The sequence below is a fragment of the Onychostruthus taczanowskii genome, unplaced genomic scaffold (assembly GCF_017590055.1).
Source record: "Onychostruthus taczanowskii isolate IOZ18803 unplaced genomic scaffold, ASM1759005v1 scaffold24, whole genome shotgun sequence".
In the NCBI taxonomy this organism is placed as follows: Eukaryota; Metazoa; Chordata; class Aves; order Passeriformes; family Passeridae; genus Onychostruthus; species Onychostruthus taczanowskii.
The window spans coordinates 8,818,007-8,840,695 of NW_024499684.1; the positions used below are offsets into that span (position 1 = coordinate 8,818,007).

The 22,689-nt window shown below is 39.7% G+C and overlaps 2 protein-coding genes across 3 annotated transcripts; both read left to right on the plus strand.

Moving 5' to 3' along the window:
- Positions 1–1,392: 1,392 nt before the first annotated feature.
- On the plus strand, positions 1,393–10,951 carry LOC121336551 (cytochrome P450 2J6-like). 2 transcript variants are annotated; one of them, XM_041405849.1, is made up of 9 exons: positions 1,393–1,560; positions 2,960–3,122; positions 4,638–4,787; positions 5,386–5,546; positions 6,287–6,463; positions 7,216–7,357; positions 8,722–8,909; positions 9,325–9,466; positions 10,651–10,951. In XM_041405849.1, the coding sequence occupies exons 1-9, from the start codon at positions 1,393–1,395 to the stop codon at positions 10,827–10,829; spliced, it is 1,470 nt and encodes a 489-aa protein (XP_041261783.1). In that variant the 3' UTR covers positions 10,830–10,951. The 2 variants fall into 2 exon arrangements, with proteins under 2 accessions (XP_041261783.1, XP_041261784.1); XM_041405850.1 differs by having other exon boundaries at positions 1,396–1,560; positions 5,389–5,546.
- A 2,880-nt stretch (positions 10,952–13,831) lies between these two features.
- Positions 13,832–22,346, plus strand: LOC121336550 (cytochrome P450 2J6-like). Its single transcript, XM_041405848.1, has 9 exons — positions 13,832–14,002; positions 15,564–15,726; positions 16,083–16,232; positions 17,094–17,254; positions 19,278–19,454; positions 19,609–19,750; positions 21,100–21,287; positions 21,511–21,652; positions 22,168–22,346. Exons 1-9 carry the CDS (start codon positions 13,832–13,834, stop codon positions 22,344–22,346), a joined length of 1,473 nt encoding a protein of 490 aa, XP_041261782.1.
- Positions 22,347–22,689: the final 343 nt, after the last annotated feature.

Consider the following 22,689-nt stretch of genomic DNA (forward strand, 5'->3'; position numbering starts at 1 on the left):
TGGAATCCAACCCAGATTAGCTACTGTGTAAGGAAGGATTTTTTTTTCCAGGGAAGTGTTCTTGTTCTTGTCAACAGTAGTTGATATAGGTGCCTTGAATGCTACTGAAGAACTTGGAGGAGTTGAATAAAACCTGAAAAGAGCTTTCAAAAGATGCCTGATGTCCTTTCTGCCAGCTGGTAAGTGACACCAGTGGATTATGCAAGTGGAGTTGTGAGGATGAGTTGAGTTTTTTTAGACAGCAAATCTTGAGACAGAGTGACAGCCTGCAGGGACATTTCTGCTGTGAGAGGAGCAACAGCCTCAGAGAAAGCACAGGCAAGACAGCAGGGGTGGAAACAGCAATTAAGGTCAGTAATTGCCTTCTTGTGTTCTTTCTGCAGGGCTATTATATTTTTGGGCAAACAGCACACGTGGAGTTCTTTGTCTTCTGCAGCCTTTTGCAGGAGTTTAGATTCACCTTGTCTGATGGAATTAAAGGTATTCCTTTGGGGAGCACTGCACAGCCCCATCCCTATAAGGTCTGCTGTTCTTCATAAGGCAGCTTGGTTCCAGCATCCCAAAGACCCTATTCCACTAGCTGTGCTCTAGAAATCTTCTAAGAACTGCTCCTTTTTGTAGGGATTTTTTTTTTTTTTTTTTGTGTTGAGGAGGTCCTTGCACGTGCTGCTTCAGGTGCTGTGAATTAAAAATAAAGAATTACAGGCCCTGGGATTAATACAGCTGAGCAGGGCTTCTGCTACTTAGATAAGGCAGAAACAAATTCATAAATCCTCACAGGGGGCAAGAACTCAGCCCCAAAATGGAGTTTAATGAGAGGTCTGTTACACTTTTTGCCAATAGCACTAGTTATGTTTGATTCTTCACTGTGCTTTTTGCAGTTCATCTGTATTGTTTACTGTGAAAACTCAAATTACAACACTTCATTGCTCTTGGTTCCCAAGTCAGCAACTCCACCCACTGTTGTACAAGGCTACTAGTTGCTTCCTTTTACCTCTGCCCCAAGAAGGCTACCTATGAGTATTCCTGCCCTCATCTGACAGCTGCAGCTTTGTACCTGAGTTCTTGGTGTGCATGTAGTCAGTATTTTGAGTGACACGTTCCTCAAACTGATTGCTCAAAGGGACATTTCTGGCTGAGGTTCCCACCTTCTCTGACCTAGCCTCTGCTGGATCTTAAAATAATGGCATCTATTAGCATATTGCAGCATAGTAATGTATTAAATAACACTCAAGAATGGAAATAATTCTCATTTTCTTGGATCAGAAAGAGTGGTAGGAAAGAAGGGAGGTGAAAATTCAGAAATCTTCAATGTGCCAGTGAAGATTTCAGAAGAACAATTTAAACAGACAGATTTGTAGCAATTTTATAATAGGAGTTTGGAAGTGTGAAATGATGATAAGTGTAATTCTCATATGCCTGGTTTTGTTTCTTCTGAGTGCACAGTTCCTGCATTTGCAATGGAAGAGCCGTGGATTTCCTCCTGGACCAACACCATTTCCCATCATTGGAAGTGTCTGGTGGATAAATTTTAGAGCTGATCACGGGAGCCTGAAAAAGGTATGTAGTTGCAGATGTGAACTAAAGAGCTATTGAGGCAAAACCTGGAAAAAATGGTGATGGTTGTTGATAGGCTGATGTGGTAACAGAGAGAACCCTGCACAGGGTGATTTGTGGCAGTGAAGTGCCTAAACAAGTAAAGGTAAAAACCCTGCAAACAGTCTAATTAATATGAAAACCTAATAATTTCACATGAAAGTCTCCTTCATATATGTGTGCAGCTTAAACAGAACTGAACATAGTAATTTTGCCTCAGAAAAAACTTCTGTTGTTAAGAGAATCTTTGGCCTTGGAAGAAAAAAGTGATTCTCAAATTTCCTATCATAGGCATATATTGAAAATAATTTTAAACTAGGTGTCTTGAATTCAGAGGGTGTGAAAAGTGCACCAGAATATCTTCTGCTGTCATGGGATGAAAACAAGATTGTATCACATATGTAGCCAAATCCTTTCATCCATTGTTTCTCTGAAGTCCAGTCTGGGATGTGCTCTTTGCAGATAAACTAAAGACATAAATGATGGTGAAAGGAAATAATCAATGGGAAGAATTAGGTCCATGCTAAGCCTGTTAATATAGATTCTTTCAGTTTTCAACATCCTCCAAATGAGCAAAAACATCACAAGAAAACCCAGTGTGTTAATATATTTTTCAAATTGCTGCCTTTCCTTATTGCAGGTCAGAGGGTACCTGGCTGCAGCTGAAGGGAGCTTAAAAGAGCATGATGCTAAAGTTTTCTGATGGGTACATGTTAATGACTGTGAGAGGACAGATCTGTACTGGTTCTTGGTCTAGCAACAGGGACTTTGTCCTTGCAGAATACCCACAGCATTGCCTGAGAGCCCTCAGTACCCAGAGATGGGATCTATGCTTATTAGGTGCCTCAGCTGACAGTATTAAGATGGGAATATATATAAGTATATAAGATGGGAAGAGTTCTTGCCATTGAAATGTGAAATCTGCAGTACTTAGAACTCTAGAAGGGGAGTTACACTTGGAATTCATAATTTCAAGAAATTCTGGTTGCTGAATGAGTAAATGAAATATGGAATTGAAAAATGTAACCAAGAATGGGCAGGTGAAATTTCACAGAAAACTTTGTACTGATCCATAAACACTCAAGGGCATTTGCCCTATGGTTGATATCACAAAGGTAACCCAGGCCAAGTTCTAGAAAAGGACCATTTATTCTTTCATTGCTCTCATTTCTGTGGGTGGTGTGTTCTCAGAGAGAGCCCAGACCCTTCCTGCAGAAAGCACCCCCACCACAAAACACAGCACTGTCCCTTTTCTCCTCCTGAACCCCTGAGCAATGTTGTGCTGAAGACAGCAGGCATCGTGTGTGCATTTTCTTTAATGTTTCTCCTGTGGGGATTTTTTGGGCACTGATCTTACCTGCAGCTGGCAAAAACCTATGGCAACATCTGCACCCTGTGGATGGGTCACAGACCTATGGTGGTGCTCTATGGGTTCCAAGCTGTGAAGAATGGTCTCACCAACAACTCGGAGGATGTTTCAGGGCGACTGCAGACCTACATTTTCAACAAAATGGCAGATGGAAAGGGTAAGATGTTCATGTTTGTGGAAGGACTTCACCCTTGACTTTCTTTGTTTCCTCCTGTGCTTTTCTTACTGAAAAACCCTTAGTTCCCCACTGACTTTTTCTGTCTGCTGAAGGTGAATCATATCATTGTGAAGCATCATCCCAAGTGGTCTCCAAATCCCACTGTCACACATACATTTCAGAATCTTATCAGAGCAGCATGGGCAACATTCTTGCTGTTGTCTGCGTGTCCTGATTTGAAATAATCCTGAGCCTGCAGCTTCCTTTGCAAGCTGAGACTAAAGTAAATCTTTATGCTCCCAGTTGTTTGTTTACAGCAAAGGCAGCTGTAAAGAAAGCATATACAGAACTTTGATCTGGTCTTGTTCCGAAGTACAAAGTCACAGGAAGGTCAGTGGAGCTTTAAATTTATTAGCTAGAGTGTTCAAAGCATTGTACTGTGCTATCACAAACATTGCTGAATCACAGTGGAGAGAGAATAAAGAGAGTGATATGTTTAAAACAGAAATAATTGAACTTGTTTCCATCAGCCTCTTATCCAGAGAATGTACAGAAGATGCCTTACCCTCAGTCAGGACTTGTTTAATGTGAACTGCAGTCCAGAAAGCTTTAATTTGTAATGCTCGCTAATGTAAGTAGAGAAAAATCACTTTAAGGTACAGAGATTGTTAAGTCTGGGGCCATTTCAGTCTCTTTGGAAGGATCTGTATTGCCACTTTTTATCGGGGTGCTGTGGAGAAAAGTAGCTGGGTTGTGACACATGCCCTAAAACTCATAATTTGTAGCAGGGATGGCTTTAACCAACAGCTGCAGCTCAGCTGCAAATTTGTGACTGCAGCACAAATACCACCTGCCTCTCCCTGGCTCCCAGGACAGCAGAAGGAATAAGGGACAGTTATCCCAGTCTCTGGTGAAGCAGCTGTCTCAGGGAGTGAGCTGGCTTTCCCAGGAGGAATTGCAGCCTAGACTTGTGGAGGGAATTTCCCCACCAAGCAGATTAAATGGTTTCTGCTGGGTGGTCTCTGCTAGAACACAGACTCAAGCAGAGCAGCCTGGGATTCCTTTCTGCCCCACAGGAACTCTTGATCTTAAGAAGCTGTTTGCAGATTGGCTAAAGCCTATTTTTTCTTCTCATTTTGTCTGGGTGGTTCTTGCCCTGGCTTCGTTGTCTTTCCAGAAGGGACCTTTCCAGGATGAGAACCTGGTATTTGGTATACAGATCCTGGTAGAACAGGATCCCTCAAAGACCAGAGGCAGACACGTCATGAAATAGGACTAGGTTTGGAAGGCAGGTGTGTGAGTCCAGAGGTCCAAGTGGGTTTTTTTTGCAGGGATGGTAATATCTTAACCAAGGCATTTTCTCAGCCTCTAACAACATTCAATTCAAAGAACACTGCCCTGATATGTCCCTCCTCTTTGAGCAACAGCGTGATGAGAAGACGACTCTTACTGTGTTTATCATCTACAATTGTATGAACGTTATTATGACGTAAAACTAATTCTTGATGCCTAAAGGTATCTTGGTCTCAAATGGTCTCATCTGGAAACAACAGAGACATTTTGGAATCGGAACTCTCCGGAAACTGGGAATGGGGAATAAAGGAATGGAGCGTGGGATACAAACCGAGGCCCGTTACCTGGTGGAGTTCTTCAGAGACAAGGAGGGTATGGCATTGACACAGTGCTTGGGAGCAGACACAATACAGACTGCTTGACTATAAGGGTAAAGACCACTTTTGGTACAGAATAGAATGGATTTGGAGCACACCTTAGATTTGCAGATTAAGGATAAGGTGCTAAAGAACTACAGACCACATATTCTGTGGTGTTTTCTAACAGACTGGAAAAATAAACATGAAGGAATACAGCAGGGAAATTCCCGAACCCAAAATAATGAAGTTTCTTTGCTTATTTATTGTTTGACAAAAAACCCTCAGAAGCCTTGAGATTTTTGTACAGTTGGACCTCAGCAGTTTGTATTTTGGGATCAACACCAAGATTGAGATTAAAAAAGAAAAAAAAGAAAGCAAAAATGAAAACAAATTAAAAAAAAAGGCCAGGAGTGGCTTCATGGCTTCATTTTTGAGTGAGGTTTAGCTTTTTTTACATTTCCTAGTGAATAGTGGGTGTTTCTGTGTATAAATAAACAGTATAGATATCATAGAGGACATCTATTACAAAATGTCACTGTAATCTTGTTCTCACAAATAGCAAAGGAGGAGAAGGAAGTGCTTTGGAGATGGATGTTTTTCTCTGTCTGCAGGAGAAGCTGTGGACCCTTCCTTCCCCATTGTCCATGCTGTCTCCAATGTGATTTGTGCTGTGGTTTTTGGACATCGTTTCTCTCTGGAGGATAAAACATTCCGCCAGCTGATTGAAGCCTTCAATCATATAGTGGCTTTTGGGAACAGCCACTTTTATTATGTGAGAATATTACTTATGAGATTATGTATCACTTATTAGAATATTACTAACATGCAACTTATTTGATCATTTGGCTCATTATTTATTGCAATATAATTATATCACTATGTATATTATTAAAGTATTGCATTATTGAATACTGATAAATATTCTCACTGTGAATATGAACTGGACCTGCAATGCTTTGGGTTTGACATGATTCAATTATGAATATTGTATTAATAATCTTTATTAGAATGTCTTAGCAAAGGTAATATGCTTGGGATAATGACCTTTTCTGCAATGGAAATACCAGTATTGTTAAGGTGAAAAGATGATACTCTGTGTGAGAATAAAGGAGAATGTTGGGTTCTTTTAGGTTTTTTTTTGGGGGGGGGGGGGGGGGGAAGTTTGTTTTTTTTTTCCCTGTGCTAAGGTGATGGACATAAATGTTTATTAACATTAGATTTATTAATATTGATACATCTAACTGTAAAAGTAGATTATTTTGTTGGTGAATTACAAAGGGCAAATACAAACGGAATTATACAGTAAGGATGGGAAAAGTCTAGGGTGGAAACTGTACTGTCCCTAATTTGTGATTTTAATGTGTGTTTATGTACTAAACATTTATTTTGATGCCACAGGAGTTTTCTCAGAGAAATTAATTCAGCAGTTTAGCACCAGAAATGCTCTATCTCTATCACAAGCCTTCTCTACAATGTCACTAACTGCCTCTGTGCTGAATTTTTGCTCCCCAGATGTGTGAAATGTTCCCGTGGTTTGCAGAGCACCTCCCAGGACCTCTACATAAAGCAAGATTTTCCCGGGATTTTGTTCGCTCCTTTGTGAGGCAGGAAATCAAAAGCCACAGGGAAAAAGGCAGAATAGATGAACCAGAAGATTTCATTGACTTTTACCTGAAGCAGATAGAGAAAGTGAGTGATTAATGCTGTGCATGACACAGATCCAGCCATAATGGGTTCTCTGCCCCTTCCCTGCTGTTGTCTGTCCACAACAACATAACATTACTGCAGAGCTCTGCAAGCACAGCTTAAAAACTCTGCTGCCAAACTCTAAATATGAACTTGGAATAGTTAGCTCAATAACTTGTTCTAGAAGTACAAATTACTTACATTGGTTTGTTATATTTTGGAATCCTTAGTGAGGGCTGGGCAGTAGGGAGGACCTTGAAAAGGTGCAGGTATTTAGATGGCTGCTGAATTCTCATTCTTGCCTTGTATTATTTTTGTGCTTAGTAGTGCTGTATGAGTATCATGACAATCTTAAATTGTTGTCAGTCTCTGCTCTGAAAAAAAGCATAAATCTTTAAAAGGATAACATTATATATTAGATAAATTGCTGAAATCAGCAAATGTGCTGAAAGTGGCATGGGTGGGATAAAACTACCTAGAAATGTGTTTTTCTGCTGTGGAAGTTAACAGAAGTCAACATGCCACTTTACAAGGTAGCATAACAGGACTTATACACCTGACACATTCAACAGCACCTGTAATTTAACAATACCACTGTTCTCATTTGAGTAAAGTCTTCTATCTGTGTTCTGCTCAAGAATCTGTATTTTCTTTGTCCTCTAAAAATCTTGTTCCTTTAGATACAGTGGTCACTGTCTGTTTCAGTGCTCTTACACAGCTATACTCCATTTTACCTTTCTCACTGACACTTTTAGACTAAAAATGTCCCCAATTCTACATTTGATGAAGACAACATGGTGCAGTCTGTTTTTGACCTTTTCCTGGGTGGCTCAGAGACCACAGCCACCACTCTACGCTGGGCTCTGCTCTATATGTTGGTTTACCCTGACATCCAAGGTGAGTAGCACACACAAACATGGATATGATTCAAGTAGAGCAATTTTTTGGTTTGTTTTTTTTTTTTTTTTTTTTTTTTTTTTTTTTTTTTTTTTTTTTTGCTAAGATCAAGGTTTTTTAAGATCAAACTTACTTGAAAGATATTTTTTGAGTTTTGCTTTTAATAAGCCAATGTAGTAAAAATTTTTCAGACAGAGATTTCAAAATAATTTCAGGGATCTTTAGCTTCTGATACTGTATTGGGTTCTGTTGATTTTTTGTCAGACTGTTTCAGCACTGTAAGCATATAATGGAAGATACAGTCTGAAAACACACAAGGTGAAATAAGAGTTTGGGTTAGGGCAAAGTGATGCTTTTCTGGCATCCAGAATGTGTAATAAGGTTATATTATTTAAGTTAATTAACTGAGACATCAGTCAAATTTCTGTAAAATAGATATATTTATTCTAATGCATGGGAATGTTAAACAGACAAGGAAGACAATAATGGGAAGACAAAAAGATGATCCAGAAATTCTGGACAAGAGCACAGTTGTGCACTAGTTTCAGAATTTTTGGTTGATTTGGTAGAGGGTTTTCAGAGGTGATGAATTACTATGCCAAGTACATGTTCTTGACTCTCAGGCTGAGGGCTAGAAATTCTTTTCATGCTAGAAGAACAGAGCCCTGTGCACACACCTGCACTTCAAATTCTGATAAATTATAAAGAAAAAAATTCCTCATAGCTTACTAGCCTAAGTTTTAAGTATGACATCTGACCCCAAACCATCTGAGACTGTATAAGGTGTGCTAGTTAGTAAAGCTTAGATAGCAGCCCATAGAGATTAATACTTGATGATGGTTTAATATTATCCTGTTTCAGTTCTCAGCATTACATGTGTCAGCTTGATGTGATGGCTTGCTTGCAACACCCTCATTAGTGTACTGTGAGTCTGTATTTACCTAGAGTAAAATCAACAGCTTAATTGAATTGATGTCTTAATAACTGTTATACTTAGTTTTCTCCCCCTCCTTTAAATATAATGTTCCATAAATCTGCTGGGCTTGTGGAAAGAGGGTCTGAACATAAAAACCTATGAGTGCAGTAAAATCACAACTAGCTGGTTATGATTTATAGAAATCATACATTTATACAAATGCATTTGTATAAATGTATGATTGCACTAATATATACATTTATGTTAATATAAATGCATTACATAGATACATTTATACAAATGTATTTACACTTTAGGATATGGTGAGCATAAATTATTTATATATTGTATTTTTTTCTATCACTACTATACTCCAAAAAGGAAAGAAAAGCTGTTTCATCCAAAACAGTGTTCTTACATCTATAATGGATATTTGAATATTTTTTAGACAAAGTCCAGAAGGAGCTGGATGCTGTTCTGAGTCCCTCCCATCCCATCTGCTATGAGGATCGGAAGAAGCTGCCGTACACAAATGCTGTGGTTCATGAGATCCTCCGCTTCAGCAGCATTGTTTTAATCACACTTCCCAGAGAAGCTGTGAAGGATACCACTGTTTTGGGGTATCGTGTTCCAAAGGTACAGATATCCCTTCTATTCCAGTGGGATCTTTGGCCACAAGTAAAGGTTTGCCATTAAACCCTTTCCCCTCCAGCTCAGGACAAGAAGATCATTTTGCTAGATTTAGGATATGGTACTAAAGACCTGCAGACCACACATTCTGTGGCATTTGCTAACAGACAAACAGGAAAAAAAGACATGGAATACAGCAGGGAACTCTCTGAACCCAAAACACTGAAGTTTCTTTTCTTCCTTTTTTTTTTTTTTTTTTGACAAAAACCCCCTCAGAACCCTTGAGATTATTGTTTTTCCCATAATTATGTAATCTTTAATTTCTGCTGCCTTTCTGTGTGCAGAATTATAGCTGGAATCTGTGTCCTTTTATTCTTGATGTGTGAGAGACAGAACTGTGCCAGCTGCCTCTTCCTTTCAGGGCACTCTAATCATGGCAAATGTAGACTCAGCTCTTTTTGACCCTGACTATTGGGAGACACCTCACCAGTTCAACCCCGGCCATTTCTTGGACAAGGGTGGAAATTTTGTGACCCGAGAGGCCTTTTTGGCCTTCTCAGCAGGTGAGTGCACTGAGAACTGAGCCCAGGCGTGTGGGTTAGATGAAACTGTGTTATTTTCATTGTCGAGAAGGCCCAAGAGGAGTGTAACCCCAAACTGCAGGAGCACATGTTTTTTCCAGCCCAGAAAAATGTTTGACTGCAAAAATAAGTTGTTTGGCAATTGTATAAACACTTGATCTTAGATTTTTTGTGAAAATGCAGAGAAGGTCCCAGAGTAATGAGTAAGGTCCCAGAATTCCCAATCACTTAGGAACTTGAGTCCTAACCCTGTTGCCCTTGGTCCTCCTCTGTATTTGCTGGGTTATGCCATTACAGTGGATATTGTGTGGCAGGCTGCTGTGCTGGAGCTGATTTATTTTGTGTAAATAATTCAATATTCATTAGTGCAGAGAGATGAATGGGAGATCCAGAAGCTGGATCAAATACACCCAGAAGTCTATGTCTTTCCTGTGGGGTTTCTGGGATCACTCTTTCACCAGTGTGTGAGTTTACAGAAGTTTAAACAAACAAAACCTCTTGACGGGTCATGCCAGGAGGGAATAGCCTGGTTGTCAGAGCTGTTAGCTGAGCTGTGAAAATGTCAGGCTCAAGTTTCTGGTCTAAATTGAGCAGAAGAGGAATTGATTTCTCACGTCCAAATTGAATTGCCTGACCACTGCCATTTCAGAGTTTGTCACTGTCTGTTTCTGGGAATTATATCCTGGACAGAGTTAATTGATAAATTGGGAAGAGATTTTTCTTTAGCAAGTTGTTTTCACTGAAACCATTATGTAGGAAAATGTTTCATCAGGTGTAGAATGTCCTCTGTCTTCTGATTTTTCGCTGTTATTAGGGAAGATAAGTCAGTTTGTAGTAAGCAGAAGCCGTGAGGGAACCTAAAGGTTTCTTTTTTTTATTTGCAATCAAAAGACTGAAATCCCTTTCATAAAACTAGGGAGTCCTATAGATTAGGAAGCAAGAATGAAACTTCTGAGAAGCATCTCTGGTATCTTTTCTATCTAATCTGGGGAGATCCTGCAATGATGAATTGCAGACATCTCAGTTGTATGTCCAGTTCAATCTGAAAGGAAATTCAGCAAAGCTCTTTGTTCCTTAGTGAGCAATGCTCCTGTGAAAACTGGAAAACAGGTGCTGGTTACAGACCTTGGTGGGGACTGACTTCTCTTTCCATTCACCCCTTACAGGTCACCGTGTTTGTCTGGGAGAGGCATTGGCCAAGATGGAGCTTTTCATCATGTTCTGCAGCCTGCTGCAGAAATTCAAGTTCACTGTACCAGAAGGAGTTAAGGAAATCAACACAGACATTATCTTTGGGAGCACCATGAAACCCCATCCATACAAGCTCTGTGCAGTTCTGCGCTAGGTTGCTCAGCATTAGAGATTTGAGGCACAGACACAGGTTTGGTAGTGTGCTAGGATTTGTGCAGCTTTATGGTTCTCATTTTTAGCTCAAATTCAGTGAAAATCTCTCCTTGTTGTTTTATGTCTTAGAAGCTAGCCCTGAAAAATACTCTGGTTTTCCTGTGTCTGGAAAGTGTCTGTACCTTTTTTTTTTCTGCTATATTACAAATGAAATAAATGTAGACAATTATTGCACTGTGTAGTCTTGGCAGAATCTTACTGGAGGGAGGAGGAGCATCAGAGCCAGACTCTGAGCAGTCTTCCCCTACATTCTCAAATCCAGAATGGTGTGCTGGGAATGCTGCTCCCAGAGGTGATGGCTCTGGGCATTGCCAGAGCTCCCAGGTATGGTTGCATGGGAACTCAAAGCTGTGGAGGGGCATCTCAGTTTGCTGGGAGCAGCTTTGTCTATTTAGCAAAGAACCACAGGCAGATGAGTGCTTGAGACTGGAAGTAACAGAGACAGCAGTGCAACTCTTCATTTGGCTGTGAGGCATGTGACTCAGGCCAAGAGCAAAGGCAAACCCCCCCTATTGCCTGCTGGAGAAGCCCCACTGCTGGTGAAATGCAAGTGGAATAAGGATAAGGACCAGTGGGCTGGCCTGGAAGTTTTTTTTTTTGACATCTTGTGGTGCATTTGAGAGGCATTTCTATGAAGGCAGAGTCATCGCACATGCCAGGGTTTGTAATGACAATGATGTACAGCAGATTAGGTTGGCTGTGTCTCTTCACTGATGCCCAAAGCACAGCTCAGGGGGCAGCTGGCAGTCTTTGCAGCCTTGTGCAGCAACGCTTGGTGTCTGCAAAGGAGGGGCAGGGCAGGAGACATTGATGTGGTGTTCTGCAAAAGCTGCAGGAGAATCAAAGCTCTTGAGAGTTTTCTGTGAGCACAGGGGCAGCTGCACACAAGCAGCCTTCTGACAGCTGAGCTGAGCCTGCTGAGTCCAAATGCACACTGAAGGAAGGGCTGTGCAAGGTGCAGCTGGCAGGGGCAGTGCCCAAGCAGGGCTAGTGGATGGCAAGCACCAGAAGCCACTCTCACTGTGAGACTGGCCTTGTTACCCACACAATAAGATTTAAAACTCAAGGTCAGAGTGAGGGTTACTGTTGCTCTACCAGCTTTCTTCTTTGAAGAAAAGACTTTACAATTGTTATCACAAGCATGCTTCAAGGACTAGTTGGCATTGCTCTGTTTGTCCATTGTGTCACGGGCTGAAAGAAAGGGGGAGAAGAGAACGGGCCAGCAGCTCTCCTGGCAAGAGTGAGAGGAGGAGGATTCACTTGTTACAGGGATACTTTTCTGTTCTTCTGAGCTGTCAGACAGCTCTAACCCCTGCTTCCCCAGGCATTCAATTCTCCTCATGGAAGCTGTGGCAAATACAGCTTACAAAACCTTATCAGTTTTCTCTCTTGCCAGTCCTCCAGCACCATCTTGTATGAGGAGAAAAGAAATTTGTATTCCCTTGACATATCTCCCAAAGATTTAGCAAAGCTGTTTGGCAGCTGCCTTCCTACAGGCAGGCAGTTCATGTCTAGGCTGAGAGGTGCAATCACCAGAATGTGGCTAATGTGTGTGGAAAAGTCAGAGTGAGCCTGGAGAGCCTGGGAAGATGCAGAGTAGCCAGCCAGGACTGTGCAGGGGCCAGATGGGGCTGCAAGTGAGCAGGGCAGGGAAGCCTTGGGGCTGTGAGTCTCCTCCCAGGAACACTTTGGAAAATACTAAACTCAGAGTTGGGAGCAGTTTGAGATAGAGAAAATGTAACACCAGTGGAGGAATTAAAAGTCACAAAAATGGTCTCAAAATGGGTAATTCAGTTTTTCAGGTTGATCCTAGCTCTCAGTTCGATCAGTGGCCAGCAAGATGGGTAAATGTTATTCTTCTGCCCTGTTTCTGGAGTAAACCAATGTCATTCACACCTCACAACTTTTATTTCCAGCTGTGCCAGTTCTGTAAGTTTGGTATATGAGCAGCAAGGCCAATCTAGGTCACTTCCCAGAGTGCCACATGCTGCTGCCTAAGTCAGAGCCAAGTCTAAGCTAATGCTGTTCCTGTACAAGTGCCAACTCTCTGTTGATCATGTTCAAATGCCAACCTTTGCAGAGCTGGAGTTGCTCAATTGCATGACAGCACTTGTGAAAGAAGTTCTCAGAGGCAGATCTGTCTCATCTTTGTTCCTGCTGCAGGCAATCCAGGGGGATTAGCCACAGGCAGGTGGAGGAGTGAAGAAATTTTGCTTTGTGCTTGGTCAAGGAGACTGCAACCCCGCTTACCTGTGCAGCTGGGCAGGGAGTGGGAGGACACTTGGTGTTATCTCATATTGCCAACAAACTCCTGTTACCCAATGATCAGCTGGAGTCTTTTATGGTCTCTGTGTGCTCTAAGCAAAAAATTAAAAGGTAGAGCCATCCCCCAAACACCTTTCAATATAAACTGTGAGGAAAAACATTAAAGGATTAGCAGAGAATGTCAGAATCAACAGTATGGGGTGAGCTAAGTAGCAGAGCACATGGTTGGTGCATGTGATGGCTATTGATGAGCCTGAACTTTTCAATAATCCCACTGCCCTTGGGTGTGCAGCCAACCCTCAGGAAACCTTTTTTATTTCTCATTCTTGGAAGAGTTTTTTTTATGAAACCAGGACTGTGGGCAGAGATTTTTGTCACAGCAGCAGTCATGGCACAAGGAGGTGTATAATTAACCTACATTTTGTGTCCCTTGAAGAGGCGGTAATTGACAGATGTGTAGCTGCAACATAATGATGTTATATATGCTTAAAAATAAGAACGCTTAATTCTCTGGGATGGGGAAGTAAAAGTGATAAAGAGGGAAAGAGATGAGTCACAGGAGCGTCAAGTGTTTTTTCTTTTATCAGGGAGGTACCCCAAAAGCAAGATAAACTGATCTCTCCTCTGCCTACACAGCAGATATAGAGAGACAACGTAGCTGTGTAAATCAGAATTAAAATGCTAACAGTGACTGAGGTGCTGGTATTTTTAGTGGTGTCTCTGCCGTTGATGCAGTTTCTAAAACTGCAATGGATGCGAAGACAATTTCCTCCTGGGCCAACTCCATATCCCTTCTTTGGAAATCTGCTGCAGATGAACTTCAAAATTCATCATGAGCACCTTAAAAAAGTATGTATTTTCTGGCAATGTATTAATGGACTGATAAGCTGATTGGAAAGTAAATATGTTTAACATGGCTTTATTTTGTATGCTAGGGAGGGATTTGTTCTAAATTGTATAAACGTGGAAATAGGTGGAGGTAATTAAAATATCTGTTTCTTTGTGTGAAAATTTGCACTTACTATGAAATATATATTTAATACCTTATGAACAAAAACCATAATAATGATAATAGTCTTGTCTTACATACAGGAAGAAGCTGTATTTTAAAGTAAACTCACTAATTGTGTGCAGTCTTTTGGATGTCTGTGTTTTGACTGTTGTTGCACTGGCATTTTCTAAGTATCCCATGAAATAGCTACTGAGTGTGTATTCCCAGTATAGAAAGGATGTTTTTTAATATTTATTAAATGGATTTTTGGAAAGATTTTAGAATAAATTTTTTTCTGACATACCATTTGGTCAGATTTTCACAAAAGATTTCAGTCTGCTTAGCAAGACTGAGCTTTTAAATGGATAAATAATTCATAGTATGCTCAAACTTTTTCTATGTCCAGTTGTAATATGCAGGACTTCTAAAGTTTGTATCCTGTTGTTTTATAGTTCTTATACAGCTATTCTAAATATTTAACATTTAAATATGTAAGTAATAACAGCTCAGTCTTCCTCTTCTTTCTCAACCTTCCCTTTCCCTGTTTTGTCCATGTCCTGCCAGTTCTGTCCTCCTGAGCTGCATATTTCAAGGCAAAGTGTTATTATTCCCTAACATAAAATAGCAGCTAGTGCCTGTCTGCTGTGTTTTTCTTCTGTTTCTGACATCCCAGACGGGAAGAGTAGTACTGGCCACTCCAAGGTTTCAAAAGCCATGAACAGGTCCTTGCAAAAATGAAATTAAACACAAACGTGCGAGTACAAGCACAAACATTTTTGCTCACTGTGCATAAGCATTCCCTCTTGTTTGCTCCCAGGCAGCAGAATTTTGTTATCCTCTGGTCCTGCATTTCTTTGGATGTCTTGGAAACACACCACTCTTTCCAGCCTATTTTGCTACTTTTCCTGATTCAGCAGCCAGGGGAAGGATTGTCCTGCCCACTGCCAGGGATGCCTGTGTGCACAGCAGCTGAAGACAAGGCTGACACAGCTGAGCTGGAAAGGACAGGGTGATTCCTGCATTACTCAGCTCCTCAACTGTTTTTGCTACACTTGACACACAAAGGGGCATCTGTAGATGGTTCACATAAAATTCATGAGCTACTGCTGTCTTGTAGTAAGTGGTGAGGATGGAAGAGTTCATCTACAATGAGTTTGAATTGTAAGACATAATAAATGACATCATGGACTTTGGCAATATTGGCTGACATTTTAGAAATAGAAACATCATGATCTTTAATAAATGAGACTTTAGATAGAAACCTGATTTCAAACTATATTGTATGTAAGAACATACCTGATGCTCTGTTCTCAAAGTCACTCTTAGGGCATCTGCCCAGGGAGAACGTCTGGCTCATCTTGTTTGATTTAAAAGTACCAGTTCTCACTCCTGTTACTCTGATTCTACCTTGTTCTACAGATGGCCAAAATTCATGGCAATATCTTCACCTTATGGCTTTCAAACACCCCTGCAGTTGTCCTGCAAGGGTTTCAGGCAGTGAAGGAAGGTCTGACTACCCGTGCTGAAGACGTTGCTGGAAGACCTGAAAGTAAAATCTTTCACATTATGACACGTGGAAATGGTAATTTTTATTCTCAGGAATTATTTTAATGTGTTCTATCCCTAGTTTTGAATACTAATTTAGAGCCTCAAAGTCCTTAATTTACATCAGGAAAAAAAGTTTCTATTTTCACAAGTTTTTAAAAAGAGTTCTATTCTATATTCTGTCAGAACAATAATGACAGCATAGACTTAATGTAAGAGCTTCTATACAGAAGATAAATGGCTAAAATATGAAAAGAAAGAAAAGAGGGATGTTGCAGACTGCTGTAAAAAATGTGAAAAAATTAGAAGAAAAGAGAAACTTCTTGGATGTATCAACCTTACCAATCCATTAATTTATAAGGTATTGACAGCATTAATTCATTATGATTCTAGGTGTTTTGTTCTCTAATGGTCATCTCTGGAAGCAGCAGAGGCGTTTTGGCATGGCAACGATGAGGAAGATGGGAGTTGGGAAAAAAGACCAGGATTATCTACTGCAAGAAGAGGCAGCTCTCTTGGTGGAATACTTACAGAAAACAAATGGTATGTGAGGGTGGGCAGGACAGTCTGTGCAGGGGGAGAATGGGGCACTGGTAACTTTTGAAACTATTTGATTACTAAAATGGATTCAAAGTGTGTGTGCAGAGCTGAGTCTCAAAAATCTGTATATGCTACCTGCATGAGGTACTTACTTGTGGAAGTGTGAAACCCCACAGCAAGTCTGTCTTGTTACATACGTGTTTAGTTATATATTTATAATATACCAGTATATATATATATAATATGCCTATATAGATCTATATCTATCTATTCATCTATCTATCTATCTATCTATCTATACTGGTCCCTATCAGTGTTATTACTTCTGAGTCAGTTGTATATTACTTATGGTTAACAGCATCGGGGTAACAGCAAACAGTAAAAAAATCAGCATCACAGTGCTTCCTATTCCTGTGTAGAAAAGAAAATGCATAAAATATGCAAAGATTTGACCAAGGATGCACAGGGTAGGCTGAAATATTCTAATGTAAAATGATATGAGCAAAGAATAGGAGGTGCTTCTCTTCTCAACTCATCTGTGTATTTAACATCTCAGCTGGTTTTGTACCCTGGTTATTGCCAAATGTGAGATCTGCTGATGCCAAGGTTTGATGAAATCTGGGTGTTTTTATAATTAATACTTATTCCATTCCCACCAGCAGTTTTTCATTTTTTAAACCAACAGTGTTTTTTAGATGCCTGAAGTTACTTCTTTACTCAAGCCTTTTACTAATAAATTACAATTTGCTGTCCAGTGTTCTAATTAACTTCAGAAATGTTGATGAAATTTTATCAGCTCTCCCGTCAGTGAGAAAAGCTGGAACAATGAGTGTTAATGGTGAATGCAGTCCCTTGTGTTTACAGGAAAACCTCTGGACCCCACTATGCCTGTTGTTCATACGGTTGCAAATGTCATTTGTTCTATCATTTTTGGACATCGTTTCTCCAGAGATGACGAGAATTTTCACCGCCTGATTGAGTCCTTTGACACCCTGGCAGCATTTTTGAACAGCATCTCCTTTTATGTGAGGAAAATCGATTTTATTTGTTTGCTTGGTTTCTATAGATAGACAGTGAAAAAAGGCAACTTGCTTGTTACTTTTGTAACAAAAAAAAAAACAAAACCAGAGCACCTGGAATTTCTGGAGAGCACATCAGAACAATGCTTCAAGATGCCTAGTTCAAAACTTGTTTCAATTGTTTATGCTTCATCACGGCACAGAAATTTCCTGTGTATGGGGGGCAGGGATGAAAACGCAAAGATTTGTAACGTGGCTGAGAGATGTACAAAGGACTTTCTTTTAAAAAAGTGCTACCTGTACAACTCCAGAGTTTGAAACTATATCTGAAATCAGTAGTAAGATGTGGGTTAAATTATCTTAAAAGCTCTGAAATAGGTTTATCATCATTTCTGTCTGGCAAACTGGCTTTCTTCACTCTATTGTATGACATGGCTGTCAAAAAAGGTCAAGAGTAAATGGTTTTTTACTGCTTCCTTCTCTACTGTCAGCCAACCTCATAGAAACTGGAGTAGAGCAACTGTTTTGTGCAAAGGTAACATGGCATGAAATTGCTTAATGGCAGCTTTTCCCTACAGTTTTTGGCAGCAGAACAGGTGGCCTCAGACCGGGGCAGTTTTGTTATGGATCATTTGTGAAGGGGAACCACAGTACTGTGGTTCATCAAAAAGTGAATTTACCTGTGCACAAGGCAGCTGCTTCTGCAGAACTTGTTGGAACTCATCCAGTTCTGTGTCTTGTATGATTTCCACCCTCTCTGACTAACTGGAAACTTCTGTAAGCAAGGCCCTTTATTATTTAAGGACTATTTTGATACTTTGGGTAGATAAGCCAAAATAAAATTACTTATTAGTAACTATCCCAGAAGATGCCAGTGAAATGATCCCTAAGCTACCCTTCTAATCAGGGTAGACACAGGTTCAGTTATTTCCAAATTGCCCTCAGTATGTATTTGTACAAATTGTTTTTAAAACACCTTAATGGCATGTCCAGAGCTGACAAAAACGTCCTAGTCCAACATTTCATTGTGTCCTGCTCTCCACAGTGTTTTCACAGGAATGTACAATCCCTTAATGACTGGCTGTACTTACCTGTTTTCTTGGTGAGTGGACAGGTAGTGTTAAGGAAAATTATGTAGTAGGGCAAAGAAGAAATGGAGCTGGAAATCTGAATAGGCTTGTGAGGGGATAAATCTTTGTAATGCAGCTGCCACTTAAATAGGTGAGCCCAGAAGTTATGGCCCAATGGATAATTTGAACTGCAGTAGCTCTGTAAATGGAAGGACATGATGCAGTCTGTAAAAGGGGGAAAAAGAAAGTGAAAGGAAGTAGAAGAATGGAATGGATGTAAGAATTGTTTTACTTCTTTTCTGCTGATATGTGGTTTTATGAGAGTGTAAGGATGAGAAGGTGAATATGTTTAGAACAATGAATAAATGGGGGGGGATCCACACAGCTCAGTATTTCTGGGTCATTGAGTTGCTTTGCCCATCACACAGATGTGTTCAATTTGCTTCTTATCTATGAGAACACAAATGTGAGTAAAATCCCATCCATTCACAGTCCTGTTGTAAGAAAATAAACCTGGGTTTGGATAGTTCTATTTTCACTTAACAGATGTGTCAAGGCAGTCAGCCTGGATCTGGTTTTTTAGTGATGAAACATAAATTATATATATGTTGGATAAAGTGAGACTAGGGAGAGGTTTTATTGGAGATCCTTGGTTCAGGTGACTAAAGTTCAGCCTAGCAAAGAATTGGGGTAGAGAGGAATTTCATTTATTCTTTCTACATACTATAAAACTGAGAGAAATTTTAATTTTGCTCCAGGGAAAAATAGAATTAAGAAAGGCTTTAATCTTTAATGAATCATGGGATAGGCATTATCCCTTCAATCTAATACTGATTCAGTCATCAGCCTTTCACTTGCTTTTTCCACTATCCAGAAGCCTGTATTAGGATTGAAATTTAGTTTGCCAAATGCCACATATTTATATGTAATATCACATATCTAAAATATCTCTTTTATAGATGTATGAGTTGTCTCCCTGGCTTGCTGGTCACTTTCTGCCATCAGTTAAAAAGGTTAAGTCCTGCGTAGATTTTGTGAATGCTCTGTTAGCAAAGGAAATTGAAAGTCACAAAGGAAAAGGAAAGCTTGATGAAAATCGACATTTTATTGATTACTATTTGGATGAGATAGATAAAGTGAGTACTTCTGAACTTCTCTCACACTTCACTAACAACAAGGGATTTTAAGTGATTATAATGATGTCTAATACAAATTTAGAAGTGTATGATTTCTCCAGGTGGTTTACTTCTTCTTTTGTGCCATAACTTTCTTTTCAATCCATATCTGCAGACTAAAGGAGATGCTGATGCAACTTATGATGAAGAAAACTTGATCCAGACTGTTGCTGACCTCTTTGTAGCAGGCACAGAAACTACAGCCACCACTTTACTGTGGGCATTGCTGTACATGGTGATTTATCCTGACATTCAAGGTAAGCACATCCAAAGAGGTCTGCAAGTGTAGCAATGACACAAGTTCAAATAGTGGTTGTGCCTGTTCAAAGAAAAGTAGAGGAACTAATTACTGAAGTATGAATCAGGTGAACTGCATTAATTTGTTTCTTGCTGTATCCTTTCTCACATACAGGCTAATCATTCCAGGGTGGGGTTTTTTTTGTTTGTTTTTTTGTTTGTTTGTTTTAACAGATGCAGGGTGTGATCAAATTAATCAGCTGCAGGAATTTGGTCTCAGATGAGATAAATTGCACCATCACCCCTCCACAGACAGTAATGCTTAGAGTTCCACGAAGGAGTCTTTGGTTCATCCTTGTAAATCCTGACTCCTACTCTTTGATTTGCTCTTGGCCTCTTCCAGCAGAAATAATTTAAATGCAGTGTGGGGTTGCTAATAGTGGTGGGAGTAGCTTGAAAATGTGTGCTTCTAACAATGATATTTACAGAAGAAAGATACAGTTTGACAGAGTAAAATGACTGAAAAAAAGAGGCAGAGTGTATGGGATAGAAAGGATTAGAGGGTACAAAACTCACTTTAAAGGCCTCATATTTAGAGTCTAAGCTTAGTACCAGGCATAGCAGGAGCCTGGCAAATAGAAAATGTGGAAGTGTTAAGAAGAAAGGATGTCCCATTTTTGTTACCTTCAAAAGACTTGAAACTGGGTTGCACAAACTGAATTTTCACATGATTTTTCATCTTCTCAGGATATAGTAACACATTCTTAAGTTTTGTGAGGGTAATTCTAATTGCAATGATAGAGTCTGTAGTGTTAATAAAAAATAATCAGAAATAATAATTTCAGCTCGGATTGTAAGTAAAAAATAAAAAGAAGTCCTTGGAATAAATTAATTTGTGTAAGTGCTTCCCAAGGCAAGTAATTACAGAGCAGCAGTTAGGAACCTGTAGATGACAAGCAAAATCTATGTGTTTCTTAATGAAGAACAATCCTCAATCAATTACTAAACTGTTCCCCTAACACACAATTAATATTTTTTTCCAGTTGACTCCCTGCCTGTAGAAATAAATATGAATAAAAGTATTTTTATAAATTACCTTAGAGCAGTAAATGTAACAAGAATCCACATATTATTATAGAATGACCTCATCTGCTATCTTATTTTAAAAGTATATATGCAACCTATAAACAACCTCAACATCAAATTTTTTCAGGATATCTGTATGGGAATTTGAAGGCATTATTTTTTATAAAGTATCTTTTTCTTCTGGTTGGACGCCATTCTAACTGCAAAAAGCAGCAGGGAAAATTATGACTATAGAGTTTATAGATTGTTTGCTATATATTTAAAGCTGAATATTCCTCCTTAGAGAAAGTCCAGAAGGAGCTGGATGCTGTTGTGGGTTGTTCTCATGTATTTTGCTATGAGGACAGGAAAAAGTTGCCCTACACAAATGCTGTAATTCACGAGATCCAGAGATACAGTAACATAATCTTAATTGCATTGCCCAGAATGAGTGTGAAGGACACGGAGCTGCTGGGATATCACATTCCAAAGGTACAAATGTGCTGCATATTTGAATCAATTTGATCTTTGGTCCATTAGATGATTTTAGAAAGGGTTTTGAGGTTTTTTCTGACTGGGGACATCATGAACTCTTGTTCTAGTGCCTCTAAGGTTTGACTGTCTCTGTGGATTGCTTTTCACAAGGCTTTGTCCTAGATATCAGTAGACTTTACAGTCACAGTTTTTTTTGAAGCCACTGCTCCTTTTTTTTCAGAATACAGTAGTTTTAGCAAATATTGACTCTGTTCTGGCTGATCCTGGAAAATGGGAGACACCTGATCAGTTCAACCCAGGCCACTTTCTAGACAAAGATGGAAACTTTGTAAACAGAGAAGCATTCTTACCATTTGCTATAGGTAAGTGCACTGAACAGGGATTTATTTACTCCTTGTGGTGACAACTTCAGATCCATTAATTCCTCAGAATAACTGGGAAGGCACCTACAAATGGGCATACACAAACTGCTTTAAAGATCTCAAAGGAGAGAGAAGTCCAGTTGTATGTGGAAACGATTGGAAGAGAAGGAATGACACATAGATAAGTCTTTCTTGGAAGACAGATCCAGTTTCTCTCTGAGAAGAGATCAATCTATCAAAGCAGTAAAAGAAAAATGCATGGTGCTGGGAAGACTGCAAATATGAACTGTGCCACCCTGGTGACAATTTCTATAATGTCTTACTGCCTGCTGTAAATGTTCATCGAAACTTTTTGTGGAAATACAAGCAACCTTTCAGTTATGAATCATTAAATGACAAACTTAAGAGAAAAGGATAAAATCTGCAGAAAACAAGCAAAGAAAATCCCAGGCAGTTTAGAAAGGGAGGTGTGATAGAAATCCTGTGCCTGAAGTGCCTTTTCTGTTTCTTCACAGGGCACCGTGTGTGCATGGGGGAGCTGTTGGCAAGGATGGAGCTCTTCATTGTCTTTTCCACCTTGCTGCAAGCATTCACATTCACCCTGCCAGAAGGAGTGAAGGAAGTCAACACCAAGTTTGTTTTTGGGAGCACGATGAAGCCACCTCCCTACCAGCTCTGTGCCATTCCTCGATAGGAAATGGCAGATTCAGGGAAGAGTCACTCTGTAAAGCTGCTTCTGTATGTGAATTCCTTCTTGCATGTCCTAAGATTTTTGCTTTCCTCTTCATTTGGTTGATCACTACTCTGAAAGATTCTTGACGTACAGTTGCATCCTGAACAATATAATTATAAAGGGTTAATTTTTTTTTTTTTTGTGTTTGGAAAATATTGGTAAATTTCTTGTGATGTGTAACAAATAAAGGCGTTAAGGGAAGAATTACAATTGGGACTTATATATTACCAACTGGAAAGAGGTTTTACAGAGAATGATCTTGAAGTGTGGTCTATGAATTGGAAGACTCATGAATAAAGATTCT